The sequence below is a fragment of the Podarcis melisellensis genome, assembly GCF_964234715.1.
Source record: "Podarcis melisellensis genome assembly, chromosome: 3".
Classification (NCBI taxonomy): domain Eukaryota; kingdom Metazoa; phylum Chordata; class Lepidosauria; order Squamata; family Lacertidae; genus Podarcis; species Podarcis melisellensis.
The window spans coordinates 36,249,089-36,272,522 of record NC_138530.1 but is presented as its reverse complement, the minus strand read 5'-3'; the positions used below and the strand labels follow the sequence as shown (position 1 = coordinate 36,272,522).

The 23,434-nt window shown below is 40.4% G+C and overlaps 1 protein-coding gene across 1 annotated transcript in view; it reads right to left on the bottom strand.

Annotated features, from left to right (window-relative positions):
* The window catches only part of KIF6 (kinesin family member 6), a 146,911-nt gene that overhangs the window by 115,928 nt on the left and 7,549 nt on the right, over positions 1 to 23,434 (bottom strand). Inside the window, exons 4-7 of the mRNA XM_081903946.1 lie at positions 14,330 to 14,477; positions 10,410 to 10,519; positions 8,203 to 8,332; positions 710 to 916 (exon numbers count right to left, since the gene is read on the bottom strand). Of these exons, the coding sequence (XP_081760072.1) occupies positions 710 to 916; positions 8,203 to 8,332; positions 10,410 to 10,519; positions 14,330 to 14,477 (595 nt within the window). The remainder of the gene's footprint in view (positions 1 to 709; positions 917 to 8,202; positions 8,333 to 10,409; positions 10,520 to 14,329; positions 14,478 to 23,434) is intronic.

The window sequence follows — 23,434 nt, the reverse complement described above, 5'->3', positions numbered from 1 at the left end:
TAGAGATCCTAGAGTTGAAGACCAAAGAAAAAGTGTAAAGAGTATCATAATGGGGAAAGATTAGTACAGTGGTACCTTGGTTTGCAAATGTAATCCGTTCTGGAAGTCTGTTCTTAAACCAAGGCGTTCTTAAACCAAGGTGTGCTTTCCCATAGCAGTGGGGGATTCAATTTACAAATAGAACACACTCAACATGTTCTGCTTCCAAGGCAAAATTCACAAACCAAAACACCTACTTCCAGGTTTGCAGTGTTCTTAATCCAAGTTATTCATAAACTAAGCTGTTCTTAAACCAAGGTACCACTGTACTAAACACGTGAAATGCTAAGGCAGAAAAGTGTATATATTGGCTGTATAATTCAATAGCTGAGATAAAATCCACGATGGCTTTGTTAGGCTTTCCATGAAATACACCTACCTTTCTTTGGTCACGGAACACAAAACATTACTACATACTGCATTTCAACAGCTGCCATTGAAATTGTGTTTAAGAAGGAAGTTCTATTAAAAGGTACAGTGCAGTAAAATGGTATAAGGAAAATTATGTTCTCCATGCTATTACCTCAAATAAATTACGCTGGGAGACATTATACTCCTTCTCTGAATCAAATGATTAGCCATAATGCCAAGTGAAATGGAACATGAACATTCTAAAAGCAAACTACTACAACAAACTAATAGCAAAATGAAGAACTGACGTCAACCATACCTGTTCCAAGTAATGTAATGACAGATTGATATATTTGGCTTCTGTCAGCAACTGGCCTCCAACTCCAGTCTTTGCAACACGCTCTGAACCAGCCAGATCCACTAAATGTAGTTTGGAGCGTCGAATGGTTGCAGAACCTGGCTCTTTGCTTGAGATGTGAATGGTGAAAATACAATGTGAACGAGTGGAGGCTTGATTCATCGGAGTCTGTGAGACAAAGAATTTAATAAAACTCAGCTGCAGCCAACTGAAATGCTTACAAAGTAAGGGGAAGAGATATCTCCTGATCATATATAAAATATAAATGTGACTAAGTTAAAAATGCAGGTCAAGAAGACACATTCAAACACATTATGAACATAGAAATCGGTTGGATCAGACCCAGGTTCCATCAAATCTAGCTTTCCCACAGTGACTAGCTAGAGGTTCCCAAGAGACAAGATGGGCATGAATGCAATAACTCCCCCCAATGCTCTTGTCCCCAGCACCTAGAATTCAGTCCATACTGTCTTTGTATATGGTGGTGAGGAGTCTGTTTATCTATCATGTTTAATACCTCTCTCTTGATAAAACCTGTCTTCCATGAATTTGCCTAATTCCCTTCTAAAACTGTATATGCTAGCAGCCATAGATCCAGTCTAAGTCCCACTCCCTTCTGTTAATGCTTAGTTTAGCCCACAAAAAATGTCTCTGCAGCACTTCTCAGAACTCCCTTCTGTTCTGCCCCCACTCCATAATGCTCCTTTTTCAGGACTTAGTAGAGCAGTTTAAAATGCCCAGGGTTAGCTCAGCCAGCTGGGTCACACTGAGACAGAATGGGGGGAGATATGACAGCATAGCCCGACTGAACCAGGAACCAAAGGCGGAGGAAGGGGTGAGTGATGAGGGCGGTCCACCCCAGGTATCACCACTGAGGGGGTGACAAAATGCCTGGCGACACTCATCGCAAGACCTGCAGCATGCCTGAGCCATGTGTCTCTCCTGGGAGTGACACAGTGGTTAGGCGCCTGCAAGCTCCATGCTGCCCAAAATGGTCCGCCCACCACCTCCCCCTCAGCTGTAGGGCGGCTGAGTGGGAGGAGGCAGGCAGACTCCTCGGAGGCACCACGGAGCGTCCTGCCCCAGCTCGCCCCGCCCTGCTCCACCACTGCCAGGAACCTCTTGACTCAGGCAGAGATCCACTGGATCCTTACCCCACTCATCCCAGCAGATCTTGCTACAGGGGAAATTTGCCTGTCTTCAGCCTTGTACAGCTTTGACACAATCTCATTGTGGGTGCATGATATGTGCAAATAAATGCAATCATGCAGATATTATTTATTTATTTATTTATTAAATTTCTATGCTGCCCTTCTTCCGAAGATCACAAGGTGGTTTACAGCATTAAAAAATGAAGACTGAAAATACATACCAAGAACAACAAAAAAACCAATAACCCTCTCCCACAAACACATTTAAAAGGCCACAGATAATTTAATCAGCCAAAGCCTGGTTATAAACAGACATATAAATGTCTATAAACAAACATTTTTGCCTGGCGCCTGGTAAGTTATGGTGTTATAGATCTCTCAAACTAATACTGGCCAGTGGTAAATGAGTATTGCACACATTTCATGAGTGAAGTATTCTGACTTAGAGAATTTTTATTCCTAGTAGAAGTACTTATGTCAGAAAGACTAGAATTCTAGAACTCAGCTTCCTAAAATGCCTAGGCCACAAGTAGTTTTTCCTATCACCACACCCTTTCTACTATATGCCATAGAAATCACTGTGAGAAAGCGAGTTGGTTTTAAAAAAATTAACAATCCTTAAATTATATTAACAAGATTTAACTTGATGCTTTGCCTTATCATTTACTGTCTATTCCATGTGGCAGTTCCAGTAGACAGATTTCCTCAAAAGAGAAAATTTCAAAATCGTATGTAAGCCAATAACATCATAAACTATTAATCAGATGCAATGATGGAACATTAACGTAACTGTAATGTAGTTCTACACCTTCGGCTTTTTTTACTAAAGCACACACATAGATGACTTGGAACAAAGTAACAGAAAGAGAAAATCATTTATCAAAATTGCCACTAAAGCAAGATTACTGTCCCATTTGTGCATATGCACTATTCAGACAACTTGAAATTAAAAAGAAAGACAATATTTAATAAGGAGTTAAGAGTCCACTACAAAGATTTTGCTGGTGATTTCAGAACTCTTTTGGTCTTGTTAAAAACATCCCAGACATATGTGTCTGAAGTCATGAAGATGAAAGGGGATTACAGAATGGGTCAATTTCAGAACAGATGGTTTCTATTGCAAATCTATATCTAGAAAAAATATATGGATTCCAGTGACTTGCAAATAACTTTTTCTATAACGGGATTCCATGACATCATAAGCTACAATGCTTCAATAGTTCTTGGCATCATGAGAGGAGCACAAAGGGCACATTTTATTCAATTCAAACAGTTCCTGTGACAAACCCAGAGTTTATGGTGGCTGCTTTAAGTTTCTGCTTGGCTACAATTGTACTGTACTCCCTTCCCCCAAGTTGAGAGAGCAGCAGCAACAACTGCATAGCTCTCAGCTATTACATGGCAAAATAGGCTCATCTCTATCACATGCCATCTCAAAATACCCAATGCGGTTCATGCTAGGTCAACCCTTGTTGTTCACTAGTGGTATTTTAATGTCTGGATATAATATGGTGCATCGGTTTGAACAATATTCAATACGTCAGATTTTGGTTAGAAAACTGCTGAACAGCTATTTCACATTTTTATTCCCTTATATTTCTAGTATTGTGGTATTGTGAAATTGTGCAGCTTTGCCAAAATTAAAACAAAGAGAGATACCAAATTCAAACATTTATGACGGCAGCTAATAAATTTCAGTAATGACACATTTACCACTGTGGTCACATGAAAGATTACCATCCACAGCTTTGTGAATCACCAGCAACGTAAAATCTTGAGGAATTGGATGGCTTACTGCTCATGTTATTAAATCCATTTGGAGAAACATGGGTCACGTGAACTGAAGAGGCAAATTATTTGCAACATAGAAGATTTCTGCTAATGCAATGGAACTTTCCCTTCCTCTCCTCCTTTCCTGCAGCTCCCCAAAATCTGATTTGGAGTGTTCACCAGAAAAGATTTCGGGGTGAGAACAGTAAGACAAAGTCCTACTTTGCATGGAAGTCTGCTTGTACACTGAAATAATCAGATATCACTCACCATCAAATTTAATACACAAAGTTCAAATTACCCCTGCACATCTTAGAAAATACTTACATGGGCATTTTTAATTTTTATTTTTTTTAGATGAATGGGTGCACTGATTCCAACCTTTCCTTATCAACAAACCACAGCATGTTCCAAACTCAATCTAAGCTAGCTCCATATTCATGGGATTACACAAACGTTATGGTTTCCTGTGGTCTAGCCCCAGCAGTGCCCATTAGTATGACACCTTCTTTATATATGAACAAAGTAGGATATACTGTACATGTAAAAATCATTCAAAAAAATTCAAGCCGATTCTGTCTTTTTCTGGCAGCAACAATAAACTGTCAGCATTTTACTAGTGAAAATAGCAATTAATGAGATTTTTGAGAAAGAAAAGTCTCTTGACAATTTGGAATGGATGCAGAAAATGGATTATAAACCATCCCCACCCCCCAAAAAAGTTCCAGTTTGTCTCTAAGGAAGTCTCTTCTTTATTTTCAACTCAAAATGCTTCAAAACACTAGAATGGTCCTTTAAAATGTGCAAGATTTAGAAGAATAAACTAACAGATAATGATAATAATAGGAACTAAAAGAGAGGTAACTCCAATATGAAGGTCAGGAATAAGTGTCCATGGTCATCTTCAGATATTTAAAATCCTTACTTTTGATTGAAACATATGTGAACACTGCCAAAACTCTTTGCTCTAGGCCCTCCCAAACACAACTGATAGACAAAATACTGCACGTGTACTGCATCCCAAATTGATGCAATAGTAGAACAGAGCAATAAATCGTACAGCAATAAAATCCTGTACTGAAACATTTCCATTCTCATTAAAATAGGCTACGTTTGTATTAAGGAAAACTGAATACCAAGCTGGAGACTAAATTGCATGCCTTCTTTGATCTAGCTTCCTAACAAAACAAGATTTGAGATTTCTGAAGCATCTGCATGCTATGAGTCATTATTTCAACTTTTTCTGTTGAATGATAAATAAAATCCTGCAAAGAACTACTCACACCGTAAAGCCTTTTTCAACTTGAAAGGCCTACGTTATTTTGAAAGTTCTGTAAATAGAAACTGCACTCTTTAGTTTAGATCCATTTCATTTGTGTTGGCTGAATGGCATAAAGAAAGTGAAATCCACTTGGAAATCCACCATTGGCCATTTCCCGGTCTCAAGGGATTGCCAAGTCTGAAGCAATAGCAGGAAGACATGCTACAGTCCTTCAGGGCAGCCTCAATTCTGTGAGCCAGAAGACTTAGCACAACTCCTTTCCTGATTAGAAGTTGCAGCTTCATTATGTCTTGATATTGTGGTAGCTTTGTTGAAATAGAATCACAGATTTGGAAGGTACACCAGAGGTCATCTATAATCAACCTTCTGACAATGCAGGAAATCCACTGCTGTAGCATCCCTGATAGGTGACCATCCAGCCTCTGTTTAAAAAAAAACAACCCAATGCAACCTCTGTTGTGTTTAAAAAGAAAAAGAAAACCAATGCAAGGGAGCCCATCACCTACCAAGGCAATCCATGCCATTGTCATTCCATTTTCCCAATGTGAAACTGTTAGTTTGCATTCTACGATCCGGAGCAAGAGAAAACTAATTTATTCTGCCATTTATGTAGCAGGCAGCCTTTCAAATATTTGACTATGGCTACTATCTCTTCTCCAAGCTAAACACACCCAACTCCTTCAACTGTTCTTCATAGGGCATGATCTTCAGACCCCTCACCATCTTTGTCACCCTTCTTGCGACATGTTCCAGTTTGTTAGTCTCTTTCTTTAACTGCAGTGCCCAGACCTTGATACAGTACTCCAGGAGAGGTCTAACCAAACCAGAACAGACTGGTGCCATTTTTTATTATGATCTGGATATTATTTCTTGTGATTCTGTTGAACTGCATTCACGTTTCACTTGTGGTCGTCCTGTACTGTTGTCAAGTTTTGTGCCACCCATTCTATGTTTGTGCATCTTATTTTGCCTAGCTAGGTGCAAAACTTTACATTAAACTCTGGTTAGAGTGTGCTGATGATAATACCAAGGTCGTAAGTTTGATCCCCGTATGGAAAGCTGCATATTCCTGCATTGCAGGGGTTTGGACTAGATGATCCTCAGGGTCCATTCCAACTCTATAATTCTATTATTCTAATATCATTTTGCAAATCACTACAAATTAATTTGGGCCCGCCTGACCCATTCTAGTGATTTTTAGCTGCCTCGATTCAATCTGTGTTTGGCACAAATAGTTACCAGTCAGCCTAATTCAGTTCATGATTTGGACAAATGTGTTGCACAATACATGCATTTCCATGAAAAAAGATTTAGTAAAGGGTAATTTTACACATATACTCAAAACCCTAAAATTATGAACAAATCAGGTTCTTTTACCTAGAATTACAAGCTCAGAAGAATTAACTAATGTGCAATTCTTATTTAATAACTTTACGAAACCTCTAAAGCTGGCTGAAGTTTTGAGATTGCTTCTAGTGTTCCGATTTTAAAAGCATGTAACTTTCTTAATAACTTTTCCTGCAAATGTTGGCTTTGCTGTAAGGACATGAAAACGAGCCGTAAGAACTTGACTATGTACTTCAGGCCTAGAGACTATGTTTTGCAGATGTTTTCTGGTTGCCATAGCAGCTTCTGAATTTGTCTCTTTCAATATGAAGTTGGTAACCTCGTTTTAAAAAATGACAAGAGTCAATCTTGTAGTATGCTGCTTCATCAGAAAAAATACTGACCAGTTAAAAATAAAAAAACTATTTTTATTTCTCTTTTGGATGATAACATAACCAGATATCCAGTGTTAGTATTAACATATACATAATCTTAAAAAGCCAGACCATGACATTTTACACAAGCCAAAATGAGTGCTTCAAATGTGCCAAAAATTCTTGCTTTCCAGGTGCCAGAAAACAAAAGTCTTTTTGCCTTGTGTTTGAAAATTTCCCACTGATTTTTTTTTTTTTTTGCTGCTCTGAAGTTGTCTTATAGATTTAAGCAAAAGAGCTCTTTTCACTAGTGAACTGAAAGGTTTCATACCCTTGTTAATAATGCCCATTGTTGCCTTTAGAAGCCTTTTTTTGAGTCTTTGTGGATATATACATCATGCCATGAAGATCTATCATAGTCATACTCATATACCATATGTGTGAACTTGATGTGGACGTGTTATCTCATTCCTTTTCCCTCACTTCCTGGCTTCACTCACAGCTCTTCGCATAACACAATGTAGTCTACTATCACCATATGGTAATGACTGTATCGAAATGGATTGAATGAAGAAGTCTAGCGTCTGCTCAGATCTCCTCAAGCCTCAAAATCATGCTTGCCCAATTCACATTGGTCTATGATCCAAGCATGCACTCAGTTTTCCATACAACAGAGTTTGCATGGATCTCATGCAATATACCATCAATTCAGATTTATTATCATGTTGAGCTGGCTTCATGCACCAGGCCCATTGGCAGACCAACTCTGTGTTACAAAGATGTCTGGATCAACCCCACTGTGTGGGAATCCTTTGCAGATGACCACAGTGCCTAGAGACAGACAGACATGTCATGCATCCATAGCAGTGACCAGAAGAGGAATGAACACTAGGAGGATCACAGAGAGAAGAAATGCCATCTGCAGCAGCATAACCAGACACTGACATCTGCCCCAGCTGCAACAAAACATGTCTCTCCCATATCAGTCTCTACAGCCACAGCAGGCACAGCAACTTTCCAACAGTTTGGCTTCACCCCCAAAGGAACACGCCTCCATTGCTGACCACATAACACTAGTAATAACACAATTACACTGTCTGCCAATACATTCCGAGGCCCAATATAAGCTGCAGGTTTTAACATATAAACCCTTATGCGGCTTAGAGCCACCAAAAAATGACTGACTGCCTTTCCCAACAAGAATACATCCAGACTATGTTCATCCAGACCTTACAAATGTCTTCTGGGGCCCTTCCCCATGAAGCACTGCCCCTGAGAGATGCTCAAGAGAAAGTGCCTTTTTGGTTGTGGCTGTCTGCCTATGGAATGTTTTCCCAAGTGAGGCTCACCTGGTGCAGCATCTTATTGGCACCAGATGAAGATTTCCCTCTTCACCTGGGCATTTGATGGAATTTGAAAAGTTTCTAAAGTTGATTGTAAATTACTTGAAGTCTTGTGTTAAATGAATTACAAAAGAGAAGAAATAAATATATTAAGTCTTTTGAGTTCAACAAGAGGATAATCAAACTGTTTACAGCCAAAGATTCTCACCTCTGCAATCATCCTGTTAGTGTCTCCTAAGAAAAGAAGGTTCAGTGCTTCCTCCTCATTGGTTGCTTGCTGCAAAGAGAGATGTTTCAGATGAATGTTCTGATCAGGATCTTCCATTATTGTCACCTTTCTAGAAGAAGAAGAAGAGGAGGAGGAGGAGGAGTTTGGATTTGATATCCCGCTTTATCATTACTCTAAGGAGCCTCAAAGCGGCTAACAATCTCCTTTCCCTTCCTCCCCCACAACAAGCACTCTGTGAGGTGAGTGAGGCAGAGAGACTCCACTGCTCTTAAACACTACACCACACTGGCTCTACAATACAAAAAAATGAAAATAAAAACAAGATTTAAGTAAAGCTTAATGCCAGCATTTTGAGCACAAAATATATTGCAGCCATTTTAAAGAATCCATAATGTATTTTGTGAATAAGTAAATGCACAGATATCCTGGATTTCCGCCCCCGAACATAGAATCATAGAATCTTAGAGCTGGAAGGGACACAAGGGTCATTGAGTCCTGCAATGCAGGACTCTCAGTTAAAGCAACCCTCAGGTTGTGTCTCTCAGCGAAAAGAAATTTCCCAGGTGTTCATATCAGAACTACCAAAAAAACCTGTGCAAACTGCAGTTAATATTTGCACCTTGAGACAGGCCCATGAAACATTTCATAGGCAATGTGGCGATGGTTTCCCCCATCCTCAGAATACATCCTTTCATTTCCCCCTTTATCTTTGATTTTATTTCCTTTCTTCCACTTAAAGACTGGCCCTAATTCAAGAATGACAGTCTACAGCATAAAACATGAACTAATAAGGATCATGACAAAATTATAATATACAAGCGAAAAAATTATTGGGACAGTTCTAATAATGCAGTAGGCAATATCCTATTAGTAACTGGCCTTGCTACATCACTGCCCCCCTGCAAAAAAATAAAAAATGCTGATCAAAGAGCCATGCCTTCAGCTAACACCTAAAGCTAAACATTGTGGTCTGCACCTCAAAAGTGAGTTTGTACCTCAGTCAGAAGAGAGGGCAGTCCAATAATGGGATGCCACCACTGAGAAGGCTCTATCCCATTTTACTTGACCAGGGGGAAAAGAAGGGCCTCCACCCCACAGATGTTCCTTTCAGCATTTGGGCCCCAAGATGCTTAGGGTTTTATGTCAACTTAACAAAGAGAAAATTTGATGGTTGTGGAACTTGTAGACCTCATCTAGACCTGAGATTGTGCATGACTGTGTGTGTGCCTTACCAAAACAAGTCCTCATATGTTAGGTTTTCTTACTAGCTTGGCTGATGCAACCAAAGAATTTGTACAGTACAACTTGGCTAATTCTGTTTTATGCATATTCCACCCAGCTTTAAAGAAGTCTACAAATTCCATCTACTTAGCCAAATGAAAACATTCTTTGTTTATAGAAAAAACAAAAATCCTGCTTCTGCCTCCTCTCCATCATTATGGATAAGTTAGCAGTACTTTTCCATATCAAGGTCCAAGTTAGGACTAATTATTATGGATTTTAGACATTTCTACCTGTACTGGAGGACTGGAGACAACTTTATATAGATATAAAGCTAGTAGCAGCAGCTTGAATTATGAGAAACAATATACTGAACAGTATTAATAGTTTCCTCTATCACTTTTTTTTTTGAGAGGGTCAGTTTGACACTGGAAACCATCGACATAACACTATCTAATCAAACTCATATATTTTTCTGCCACTATGGAAAAAGTTGTACCTATTGGTAAAAAAAAAAAAAAAGCCAGAAAGACAGGGTGCAAAAATCCAAGTGTCCAGTAGGAATGTTTGTCAGGTCTAATTTTCTTAACTGCCAATGGTGACCAGAAATCTCTATTTTTGCAGCCCTTTTCAAATCACAGATATTCTTTGTTTTAGATGTATCTGTGAAAAAATGACATCTCTGTAAATCCAGAACTCTTTTCAGAATCCACAGCAACCCCCATTAAATACACATTTTAACTCAATTGTTCCCACTAAATGAATGTGATCCAACATAATGCTAAACTGACACATTTACTTTCTAAAAGGTATGGGGAAGGAAATACATTAAGAATAACCACACCTAAATCTGAAAGCACTTGTGGGTTTTTAAAAATAAAAATGTAATTGTGCATCTAATGAAGGCTGGATTTTTTGGGGGGGGGGATGAAAAGATTTGTGATTTTTAAAAATGTTTCACTCACGGCAAATCTTCTAGTTTGGAGGCTTCATGTCGCGGGTCCAGCAGATCATAACCACACTCATTATAAATTTCTAAATAGGAAATATGTGTTGTGTATACTTTGCTGCTATCCTGAATTGGAAGAAAAATAAAAAGATGGGATCAATAGTTATCTAAAAACCTAGGATACACTGACAGTACATATTTTGTGTTTTTTACCTTCTTACACTATGTCCTTCTTTGAAAGGTTTACACACATTATTAGAAGGTGGTTTTTTCCCCATTTTTAATTATAATGTTCCATTATAAGCATTTTGGCATACTGAGAAAGACAGTAGTAAAATTAAGAATAAAACATGGTAAGACTATAATAAAACAGCAACACCAGTACAACTGGTTACTTATTAACCTTCCTCAATATATTTATTTAATGGTTCCATACTTGTACAAATATATATGTGCCATGTCTCTGTGAGCAGATCTGTCTGCCTTCTCCTCTTGAATTGCTTTGTTGGCTCAGACAATCTGAAAACTGATGGGGAGCAGAAAATAATAGTCTGCTGAGAACCTACAATCTTTCATTTGGGAGAGAACCCAAGAAAGGCATCTACCCCTTTGGACCCACATGGGGAACAGCATCACTTCTCACTGCTTTAGGTAGGTATCGGTATCGGTGGGACATCAGCCCCCAGCCCCCTAATCTCCATGTGCATCTCTGAACCTTCAGACTAAAGAAATGGCACAGAATTGCCATCATTAATAGGTCTGAAAGCAAAGGGTCAAGAATTAATGTGAGCTCATAGAGATCAGCAACAAGCAGCACAGCATTACCAATGATGGACAAGGATCAATGAAAGACAGCTTGCTGTCCATTACCAATGCTTTTTTGCAATGTGCAGCCTCAAGAGAATACCAGTTGTGTTCTAAGTTGTGCCCATCAGTTCATGTAGGACAGTGGAGAGCCCAATAGGCCTGGCAGTGCCTCACAGACACTAATATACATCCTAGACTGCACCATACTTATTTGCAATTTGTAGAGGTTCCCTGGCAGAATGTCAATGTGGAAAGGGTTCTCTGAATGTACAAAGCCTGAAAACAACTCATATTGCCCCTTTGTTTGGGTATGGAATATGCTCCTATCAACCAAGGATGGCTTACTGAGGTGGTGAGTTATTTTCTATTTTACTAGGCTGCCCGTTTTAGGAAGACACAGAAGGCTATGGATATTACAAATATTTGGGCAGGACAACTCACTGTTACTTTTCCCCCTTCGCCGAGGCCCACCATGGATTACGAATTACAAGGGGCAACACCTATCCAAAGCTACACATTTTCCACTCCTACCATGCCACCAATATGCCATGGTTGGTGCTTCCGCAAACATTATTCAAACCATACACCAAAAACTGGGCTTGGCGGTGTAAGAGAGAAATGTGTATCCATCTCAGTGATTCCTTGAGTGTCTTTAGACTGAGCTTTGAATTCTGAGTACCTTGGATTTAACATACAGTTCCTTCAAGATAATCCACATTTCAGTAAATTTACAGTAATAAGCTTTCCACTAGCTGTTTCTAACACAGCAAGGTAAAAGGGAGGAGCGGATGGCGCTATGATCTAAACCACTGAGGCTCTTGGGCTTGCCGGTCAGAAGGTCAGCGGTTCGAATCCCCGCGATGGGGTGAACTCCTGTTGCTCTGTCCCAGCTTCTGCCAACCTAGCAGTTTGAAAGCACACCAGTGCACATAAATAAACAGGTACTGCTGCGGTGTGAAGGTAAACGGCATTTCTGTGCGCTCTGGTTTTTGTCACGCTGTTCCATTGTGCCAGTAGTGGTTTAGTCATGTGGGCCACATGACCCAGAAAGCTGTCTGCGGACAAATGCCGGCTCCCTTGGCCTGAAAGCGAGATGAGCGCCACAAACCCAGAGTCACCTTTGACTGGAATTAACCATCCAGGGGTCCTTTACCCTTTACCTTTACCTAACACAGCAGTTAGAAGAAACCTGAGCTGGAAGTTGCATGCAGCTCTAAGGGTATGCACATATGCTAGGACCTCCAACCAGGAAGAGATGGGAGAGTGCCAGCTCCCTGCCTAATGTGCAAGAATATACTGAATCTAGCTTTGCCTAGCTAGAGATCCCATATGTGGGACCACAGACCACAAAGACCCATTCCAGTACTAAACTGAGGCAATCCAGTAAGTGAATTTTTCCCTGTTTTAAAATTTGAACTTTTTAAGCCCAGTTATGTATATTCAGACTAGTTTTATGCCACCTTTCTGCCAAACAGAGATACTGGTCAAGGCTTATAAACCAAAAGCTCTTAACTCAGTTGCAACTTGGATGAACAAGCAGTGATAGTAAATAATATCTGAGAGTTTCAACTCAGAAGGACATAAATGTTCCACTTTGGCTTTGCCCCTATTGGTTAATGAGGTGATACAACTGATATTTCAACATATAAACAAAATTTCATTTTCTCTTTTGTGGAATATGGCAAAATACCAAGGTCCTTTCATTTCCTGTTGCAGAAGAATCATTCTCAGACTGTCACATCCTATTTGACAAGAATACTAACCTCTTCATTAACTTATCAGTTCTCAATCAGTTTAATAAAGTTTCCACAGTGCTTTGTTCCCTAGATCCGATTAACAAAATCCTTTACTTCAAGTTTCATCATGTTTGAGGGAGTATAACACTAAGCTCAAACCTGTATTCCAACTATTACTAAGAAAAAATACTAAATGCAAAGCAGATTGCTACTCAGAATGATAGGGCCAGTGCAAACATCCTCTCAGCCATGGTTAAGAGAGAATGAGGAAGCCTCATAATTACATGCTCCTTTTAGCAATTTTAGGGGGGGGGGACAGTAACTGAATTAGTCAAAGGATGCAGAAATATCTAAAATATACAAGGAATCCAACGGAACAGGTGCAATAAACTAAAGTAAAATTGGGCATTTCACAGTAACTAACCTTCTAATCCTAAATATATTCATATGGAAGTAAGGTCACATTAATAATAACAGGATTTACTTCCATTTTAGAGGATTTAGGAACACAGAACACTGTATCTCATAATTCAGCCATGTCTGTAACCAGCATAGCAATGAACATTCACCAGCAGCGCCACCTGTGGAGCAGCTGTAAGCTGTGTCCTATGAATGGCATTCACCCTTCAAGGTCTTTGATGGGATCTTGTTAACTAGTCCTTTTGGTCCAGATACCATTTTTAACAGATCTAAAAAGGTTAAATTCAAAACAGATGGGAAAGAGTCTCTTGAGAAAAATACATTTCTGCACAAAATATTTTAATTGCATTTTTACTGTTCACAGATTTACCTGGTTCATGTGGTCTGCAGGTGCAGTTACACAAAGAAAGTTGCCTAATGCCTACTCTTTCTTTGCTCAGACAGAATCAATGAATCAACCTCTTGCATATCATTCATAAGTATTTCAAATCTTTATTGAACAATAAAAAAGGCCCACAAAAATCAGAGAGAATTTTGGACATTTCTGTCTCTGAATACTTAACAGTTCAGCAATAATGTTTTAATACATTTTTAAGTCAGACTGCGTATCTGGTTCTGAATCAGTCTTCTACAGAATCTAAATCAGTTTATCGTGAATGGTTTGAAAATATATCTCCAAGGACTGATATCTCAGCCTTATTGAGGTTTTAATGACTAAATGAACCCTGGCAGAAAAACCAAGAAGTTAAAAATGAAATGAAAACATATTTAACATCTTAAAACTAATTAAAGGTATCTAAAAATTAAGAACATCTAAAAACTTTTAATAACAATTGCATAACATCCCCACACAGATAATAATTTCAAAGCAACCAGATATCATGATAAAATCAGTATTTCTTTCCTCAGCTGTATCATTATATTAGTAAATGAAATGTTTTAAAGAAAAATGATCAGAGAGAATGGTCTGTACCTTCTGCAACTGCTGAAATATGTAAGATAGTATCCGTGGAATTATGCCCCTATCACTGTAACGTTCTGCTCCTCCTGTTATGGTAAAGGTCTTGCCGCTGCCCGTCTGTCCATAAGCAAATATGGTGCCATTATAGCCAGCTAGAGCACTGAAAGTGGAGGAATAAATATGTTATCTATGGAATATAAACATTGGTTTATAAACCTTCACTCTCTGATTAGGGTAGCCATGGAAATCTTTGCTGGTATGACTGGATATTCCTTACATCTTTTAAAATGAAAAATAATGTCAACCATTTTCAAGCAATATCCCTTAATTTAACACATTTTTGAATGCTTTCGTGAATATATGCATTTTTATACACACTTACCCCAATGAATGCAATTTTGTACGCGTTACTTGGCTGGAGAACTGCACAGCAAAATTCAATGAAGTGCAAATTTTGAAGGCGGGCTGTGCTTCGATTCTCATATTGTCCTGAAAAGCGTGAATTTGGTAGCTTCACTTTTAAATGTGAACTGAAGCAAATCCCCCCCCTCAATCCCCACTGGTGATTTTTAGCAGTAGCAAACTGTATAGGGGGAAAAAGATGGCTGCCCCCATCTTCTTGAAGCCATTTTTACATTTAAACAGGTTTTTAAAAGAAGAATGGAATAAGAAACTCCTTAGAGCACCTTGCAATTGATTCCTCCCTCTTAGGTAAAAAAACCCAACAACCTTATTGCTACCTGGCAAACATCACTGATTAACCCTCTTCCAACTGTCAACGGGGAAATTTCCAAAGAAGGAGAGGGATCCCTTTTCACAGTCTGAATTTTATACTAGCTTTTGAGTACACTGTTTTAGAAGAAACTAATCACCATTTCCGATTTCACAAAAATTAAGTTTGAAATGCAGAAGACAGAGCTCAGTGCAAAATGTAGCCCTAGGTTGCAAAAAGGTATCCTACATACCTTCTTCCATATATAAAGATTTTTCTAGAAATGTACATACAGAGTCTTTGTTTTCAAGTCACATTCAAAGTGAGACATTACTGTTGTAAGCAATATGTGGCTGGGGGAAAGAGAAGTGGGAAGAGAGAGGGAAGATAGTAAAGTTTCATTATTTTACATAGTACAGTGGTACCTCAGGTTAAGTACTTAATTCATTCCGGAGGTCCGTTCTTAACCTGAAACTGTACTTAACCGGAAGCACCACTTTAGCTAATGGGGCCTCCTGCTGCTGCCACACTGCTGGAGCACGATTTCTGTTCTCATCCTGAAGCAAAGTTCTTAACCCGAGGTACTATTTCTGGGTTAGCAGAGTCTGTAACCTGAAGCATATGTAACCTGAGGTACCACTGTATATGAAGGAAGCTTTTATGTCAGCATCACATGAATCGCTACTTTTTGTTGGCAATGTGAGAGACCAGAGGCCCAGGGAGTGGTTTGCAGTGTGTGTTGTTTGGTGGGGCAAGGGTGTTGCTGGATGAGATAAACCAGGCATCCCAACCTGCAGCCCTCCAGATGTTTTGGCCTACAACTCCCATGATCCCTAGCTAACAGGACCAGTGGTCAGGCATGATGGGAATTGTAGTCCAAAACATCTGGAAGGCCGAAGGTTGGGGATGCCTGAGATAAACCACATCAACTGTATGCTGTCTGGGGGCGGGAATTGATCCCTGTCTTGTTGACTTGCATATGTAATGATGAATTATGGCTTCTCCCATAATTATATCATATTCCTGACATCATATCAATGGAAACATTTCAGGTTGATGAAGTAATCATTCTCTTGATAAGACTTAATAGTTTTCAAAAGAAGATTGTATTTGGTTTGTTCAGCTCAAATACTCAACATATGTTATGTAAAAGAAGAGGGGGAAAATATTTTTGTGCACTCTGTTTATGAGTAAAGTTATAAATAAGCCATGCTAAAAAAAAAAAGGAGCAAAACCTTCCTTTTCTTCCCTAGGAGGATGGGGCCATGTGTAGGTCAACAGTGAGTCTGGTGCCATGAGAGAGGCAAAAGGCCTCCAACTCATTTATCTGGAAGCCTAAGCATTTGCCAGATGGCTCAGCGTAATCTACAATAGCAAAATGTCAAAGAAAAGAACACAATAAGATGCCAAAGAAAGCCAGTATCTGCTGAAAACAAAAATACCAGAATTGTCAGAAGTATTTGTTTTCTGCCTGGTTATTAGGCATATATTCCACCTTTGTTTCAAAAAGAAGTCATGGGGGGGTGTTCTATGTTATATCATGTTGTCAGAGTGAAACAGTTGTTTGTCCACTTTAGGATTAGCAGAATATTTTCGAACTTCGTAGCATTGCACTGAAACGGGGAAATTCTTGGGTGATCAGTTTCTTGGGCTTGGTCCTCACAATCTCACAACTTCTTACTCTATCTTGCTGTAATTCAATACTTCCGCAGTTTACTAAGCCAGATTTTGTTTGTTTGTTTGTTACGTCTAAAGTGCAAAACAATATTTACCGTATTTTTCGCCCTATAGGACGCACCGTCCCATAAGACGCACCTAGTTTTTTGGGGAGGAAATAAAGGGAAAAAAATTATTTCCCCCCCCCAGGCGCGGGGCTGGGGCGGGGGAGGCCCACCGGAGCTTCCCCTGACCCCAGCCCCCAAACAGGCAGCTCTCTGCAAGCCGTGGGAGCCCAGGGCTGGCTCCCGCCGCTTGCAGAGAGGTCCGCGAAGCCTGGACGTGCTGAGCTCAGTGCGCCCAGGCTTCCGCATGCAGGCACCTCTCCGCAAGCGGTGGGAGTGCTCCCCCCGCTTGCGGAGAGGTGCGTGAAGCTTGGACGCACTGAGCTCAGCGCGCCCAGGCTTCCGCATGCAGGCACCTCTCCGCAAGCAGCGGGAGCGCTCCCCCCGCTTGCGGAGAGGTGCGCGAAGCTTGGACGCGCTGATCTCAGCGCGCCCAGGCTTCCGCATGCAGGCACCTCTCCGCAAGCGGCGGGAGCGCTCCCCCCGCTTGCGGAGAGGTCCGCGAAGCTTGGACGCACTGAGCTCAGCGCGCCCAGGCTTCCGCATGCAGGCACCTCTCCGCAAGCGGCGGGAGCGCTCCCCCCGCTTGCGGAGAGGTGCGCGAAGCTTGGACGCGCTGAGCTCAGCGTGCCCAGGCTTCCGCATGCAGGCACCTCTCCGCAAGCGGCGGGAGTGCTCCCCCCGCTTGCAGAGAGGTCCGCGAAGCCTGGAGAGCGAGAGGGGTCTGTGCGCACCAACCCCTCTCGCTCTCCAGGCTTCAGCGAAAGCCTGCATTCGCCCCATAGGACGCACACACATTTCCCCTTCATTTTTTGAGGGGAAAAAGTGCGTCCTATAGGGCGAAAAATACGGTAATCTCAGTTTACAAAATGTGATATGAAAGCTGGCTCCGCTTAAACTAGGATACAACTCTGTAGCCACATTTTGAACTGCCAGAGTTTCTGGACTATCTTCGAAGTTCGCTCCAAGATGAACTACAGTCATTCAAGATGGAACTGAGATTGAGGATAGGTACATATTCTCTAGGGAAGAGCACATGTGGCATACTAGTTGAAGCACTACTAGTTGGGCACTACCACTACCTGAGTATCCAAGAGCTGGGATAGATCCAGGAATACTCCCATACTGTACATCGACTGAGTCAATGAATGTGTAACCCTGCACAGAACAGGTTGCACATCTATTCCAATGTCAGGTTTAAATGTGCCTGGATGCAGCTTCAGTTTATTCACCCTCATCCCGTCCAAACTGCCCCAAATGAAAGTCACTCCCACATGGTATGGAACAATACCACGAAGCTTTTCAGAGACTGGAGGGGGAAGAGTTTCTGTTTTGTAAAAAATGATATTTGTCTAGTTAAGCTGGGTGGGGAATAATGGTGGTGGTGGTGATGCCAGCAAAACTTAAAAATCCAGCCAATTGCCATCACAAGAAGATATGGATTAGGACAGTGATGGCCAAACTTGGTTCTCCAGCTGTTTTGGGACTACAACTCCCATCATCCCTAGCTAACAGGACCAGTGGTCAGGGATGATGGGAATTGTAGTCCCAAAACATCTGGAGGGCCACCACTGAATTAAGAGAAGAAAGAGTTGAGGAGCTAGCAAAAGGAGAGTTGGGTAGAGAAAGAATGCTAGGCAACCACTTGCAGAGTACTGTACCACTTGTTCTGCAGATGCCCTTCTTGGAAGTTACAATGTGACTAGAGACTAGGTAGTTGAGCTTTAAAATGGTTACAGAATTGCTTTATTAAGTTAATTCTATCTGTATCTCAAACAGAAACACATCAAAGACATAATCTTAAAAAAGTAACCACGCTAAAATAGACTGTAGCAAGTTTTTGTCATGCTACAGTTTCATAGTAAGGCATTCATGAATTTGTGACAGGGTAGAATGTTGTACAGGTATATAAAAGATTGTTACATTTCTCTCCCTAGATTCAGGAGAGGCATGTTACTTTGGCAATATAAACATAACTGAGTAATCCTTCATGTACCAAATCTGATTTCAACAGACTTAAAAGAAATGAGGGAATTCTGATTGGGGAACACATAGACTTTGAAGTACTGAGTTAAAATAATCAAGTTAAAAATACAGTGGTACCTCGGGTTACATACGCTTCAGGTTATATATGCTTCAGGTTACAGACTCCGCTAACCCAGAAATAGTGCTTCAGGTTAAGAACTTTGCTTCAGGATGAGAACAGAAATTGGGCTCCGGCAGCACGGCAGCATGAGAAGGACCCAATGGCTAAAGTGCTGCTTCAGGTTAAGAACAGTTTCAGATTAAGTATGGACCTCTGGAACGAATTAAGTACTTAACCTGAGGTACCACTGTAAATGGTAAAAATTGCCACTTTATAAGAGAGACCTTGAATGGGTAAATGGGACCTTTGGACCAAAAGAATCTTAACTGCTCCTGCATTATATACAGTCCTGCATTAGCCATTAAATGAGGTGGTCCTTCAATAACTATGGAACGAGGTGAAACAGAGGAAAAGCACAAAGGTAGATACTGTGGAACCTTGGTTCTCAAACTTAATGAGTTCCGGGAGTCCATTTGACTCCCAAAATGGTTCGCAAACCAAGGCACGGCTTCCAATTGACTGCAGGAGCTTCCAGTAGTCAAGTGGAACCCTCATCAGACGTTTGGCTTCTGAAAAATTTTCACAAACCAGAACACGAACTTTTGGGTTTACAGCATTCAGGAGCCAAAACGTGCAAGTACCAAGGCATTCGAGAACCAAGGTACAACTGTACATACAAACTTTATTTTTCACTCAAGAACTAATCAAGTCTTGAATTATTTCAAGCTTTTATTCAGGGAGCTTTTTTATTTTTGGCTAAAAATAAACTCGAGATCAAAGTATGTAAAATACATGCTGATGAAAGTTGTCAACTATTAATATTTCAGTCACACCCCTTCTCTAAACTATTTTTCTGGCATCTTTGTACTTCCATTCTATCCATCATAGACACCCTTTAGAACTAGAGTGAAACATGGCACAGTACTGACTAATTCAACTTTCAAGTAGTAATGCTTATGAGAAACATAAAGTTTACCCTCATTTTAAAGTTTTGAGACAGATGTTTTCAAGGAGATACATTTAAATATCTTTCCTCGTTTGGAGATAAAAGTTATTTTCATTAAAATAAACAAAATATCTCATTATTACATCTTTTGTCTCCCTGCCAAATCTGTAGCATAAACCCTATTTAGCAATGCTCTTCATTTCATGGATATGTGCAGTTCTTTATATATACACTTAGCAGAATGGATTTTTTTCAGTGCAAATACATACTGCATACATTTTTTCCACAAAAGCTGTCAGAAATTGGCCTGAAAAAGATGTGCAATTAGTTTGAATGCTTGGGCAATCTGGATTTTGTGTCAAAATAAATCTTAAAAGATACTATGCCTTATAATAGCAGTTTGAGGGAAAACATAGTAATCCTTGATACAATTTCAGATCTGTGGCTCCATAACTGAGTGTCTTTCTTTAAAAAAAAAAACCCACTTTAATCTTTATAGTTCTGACACTTCATTTTTCAGTGAGATTTAAAAAGGAGGAAAGAAAACAAACCCAAAACATGCTAAATAAAAACCCTATAATCATGTCAAAGTGGTATTCAAAAAGGGCATTATTTTCTTCCCCCACCATGCTGCAAATAGACTCTACCGACCTCGATGTCAAGCCACCTACACGAATAAGAAGGAGGATGTGATGCATGTTTGTCTATTGTATGGCTTCACCACTGCTTACTAAGGGATATCAAAAGATGGCAATGCCTCCCAGTATATCATTAGTTCTCAACTGCTAAGCCATTGGCTGGAACTAACTATGGACCATCCTGCTAGTTCCAAAGTGGGTGGGTTTTTTACTTATTTACCAGCCCTAAGTACCTAGTCCAGTTCTTCTTTCTCCCATATTTCATAGAGATAGAGAGGTTTTTAGGACTCACTCAATTCCCTTGACTTTAAATTACAGAATCATGGAATTGTAGAGTTGGGAGGGACCACAAGGGTCATCTACTTGAACGCCCTGCATTGCAGGAATTTTTGCCCAACATGGGGCTCAAACCCACAACCCTGAGATTAAGAATCTTGTGCTCTAATAATAATAATAATACCTTTATTGTCAATGTACAGCCTGTGTACAATGAAATTAACTGAGCCTCCCCCCCCCCGCAAACACTCAATCTCATTGCACTGTGTGTGCTTGTTGCACAACACAACACACCGAAAGTCAGTTGCACTATACTATTTTCCGTTCAGCAGCCTAACAGCCCACAGACAGAAACTTTTTAACCTGTTGATACGGCTGATTATACTTCTATATCTCCTGCCCGAGGGTAGAAGATTAAAGAGGTGCTGGCCGGGGTGTGAATCGTCCCTGAGAATTTTTCTCACTCTCCTAAGGCATTGATTCCTTGCAATGTCATCTAGCAGGCTCAGGGGACAGCCCGTGATATCATGTGCTGTGTTCACCACCCTCTGGAAAGACTTTCTGTCCGTGGCTGTCAAGCCAACGTACCACACTCTGATACAATATGAGAGGACACTTTCTGTTGTGGACTGGTAGAAGGAGGTCATCAATTGTTGTTTAACATTGTTCTTTCGCAAGACCCTGAGGAAATGGAGGCTCTGTTGGCACTGGCAGAGGAAGAGGGGGGCAGGGGGAGCATGATCCCGGTGGGGTTCCATCATGGCTGCCCCCCGCCAGCGCGGGGCACCCCCGCAGGCAGTGCGCCCCACCCCAGAACATGCGCCCCGCCCCCAGGATGCGTGCCAGCCCCGCCCCGCCTGCTCTCTGCCTCCTGTGCCAGAGCATAAAGCTCCGCCACTGTCTGTTGGGCCAGAGCTATTTGGTTGAGTTGTGGTTGTTGATGTGAAATGAAGTCCTTCAGAATATGACTGCACACACCCACACCCTGAAAGAGGTAGGGTACTTTTCACTAGTGAAATCACAAAGCAACCAGTTTGAAGACACCCCCTGCTCCCCTTTCTGTTTAGCCAGCCACTGAATCATGGAGTTGTTAGACAAGCAAGAGAGGTACATGTCAATGGCAATAACTAGGAAATGTAACAGTGGACCTGCAGAATCTCTCAGCACAAATATCAGAGCGCTACGATTCATCCCAGAGTATTTCCTCCGTATGCAGTACTGTTATCAGAAGCTTTATTTCCTCTGACCACAGGCATTTTATAGTGAACTATTATTTGTTAATGTTTAATATTTCAGATTTCATGCTGCAGTGTTCAGAGTCCAATGAAAATGACATCTTAAGATTAGAATATTTAGATATAAGAGTTTTAGTCTGAAATCCTCAACATTTTGGAGAACAAACAAGGAAAGAAAAAGCTTCTAGCCAAAAGATCAGGGCCAATTCTGTGGTCAAATGCCAGTTGGCAAGAAAAGTGCAGAAGCAACTGGAGGCTGTGGTACTAGGACTTGCTGACTTGCCCACCAATCTCCACCCTCTCCTCAAAGTGGTTCTCCCATAAAATTAGTTGTTGTACAGGATTCTAGGCAAACTTGTGTAATGTTTTTAAGGTACTGATCCCAGGACTCAAGTTAAGCAATATATCACTTAGATCTACATACACAAAAAAGATGTTTGGCACTTGCAGTTTTAAGTTGCAATTTCAAAAGAAGACAAACTTGTGTTACAACAAGTTACTGTGGTTATGCATTCTTTAAAGTAAGCTACAATAACACAAAACTCTGCAAACTCCAGTAATAAATATTCTGGTCAGAATATACGAGACAGAGTGCACTTAGCCAGGTTAGGAACGTGCTGTTCCAGATGCTGTGTAAATATAAAACTAAATGACAACTCTTGTTCCAAAGAATTTATAGTCAAAAATACCAGAACCAATAAATGATCTATAACTGGAAAACTGACAATATCTTTCTTTTCAGTATTTGGGTAGCATAAGTAAGTTTTAAAAACCTTTTATTCATGTAGCCACTGTGTTGGAAACTATTCTGTCTGCCAGTTAAATCGCCCAGCAACCTACTGTACCAGCAAAAATCACCTACATGTCCAGAATCAACATGCTACAGCTGCATTCAATCGAGCCACAAAACAAGTTCAAGAGGACGGAAAATGTGATATGCTACACCACAGCTGAATGGCTGGGACAATGAACAAAGAATAATGGGCAATAGCTGTTCTTTGTGGGAGAAGGCAATGAAGAGTGACACATACTCTCCTACACTACATGCAAAATAAAAGCCACCCTCTCCTTCATAGTTTGTTTTATGTGTGAATTAGCATTAGGAATGGTAAACAAGGGCTGCCATCATAAAACCAAAAAGTGGGTTTTCATCACTCATTGTCCTAGTCAGTGCTAATGCTCATGTAAAACCTGATTGGCATTAAAGAAAGCCATGGAAGGGAGGGTAGAATTCACATGCAGAGAAGAGGATGGCGCACACACAAGCCCACAGCACACTCCCAGTCTTCCTATTTAGGAAACTGTGAACTTCTGCTGCATTCAGTCATAAAAGAGCCTTTCTTAATTTTGAGTTCTTTTCATTTTAATACAACATCCATTTAATATAATAGCTATAATATAATATAGTAATATAATATAATATAATATAATATAATATAATAT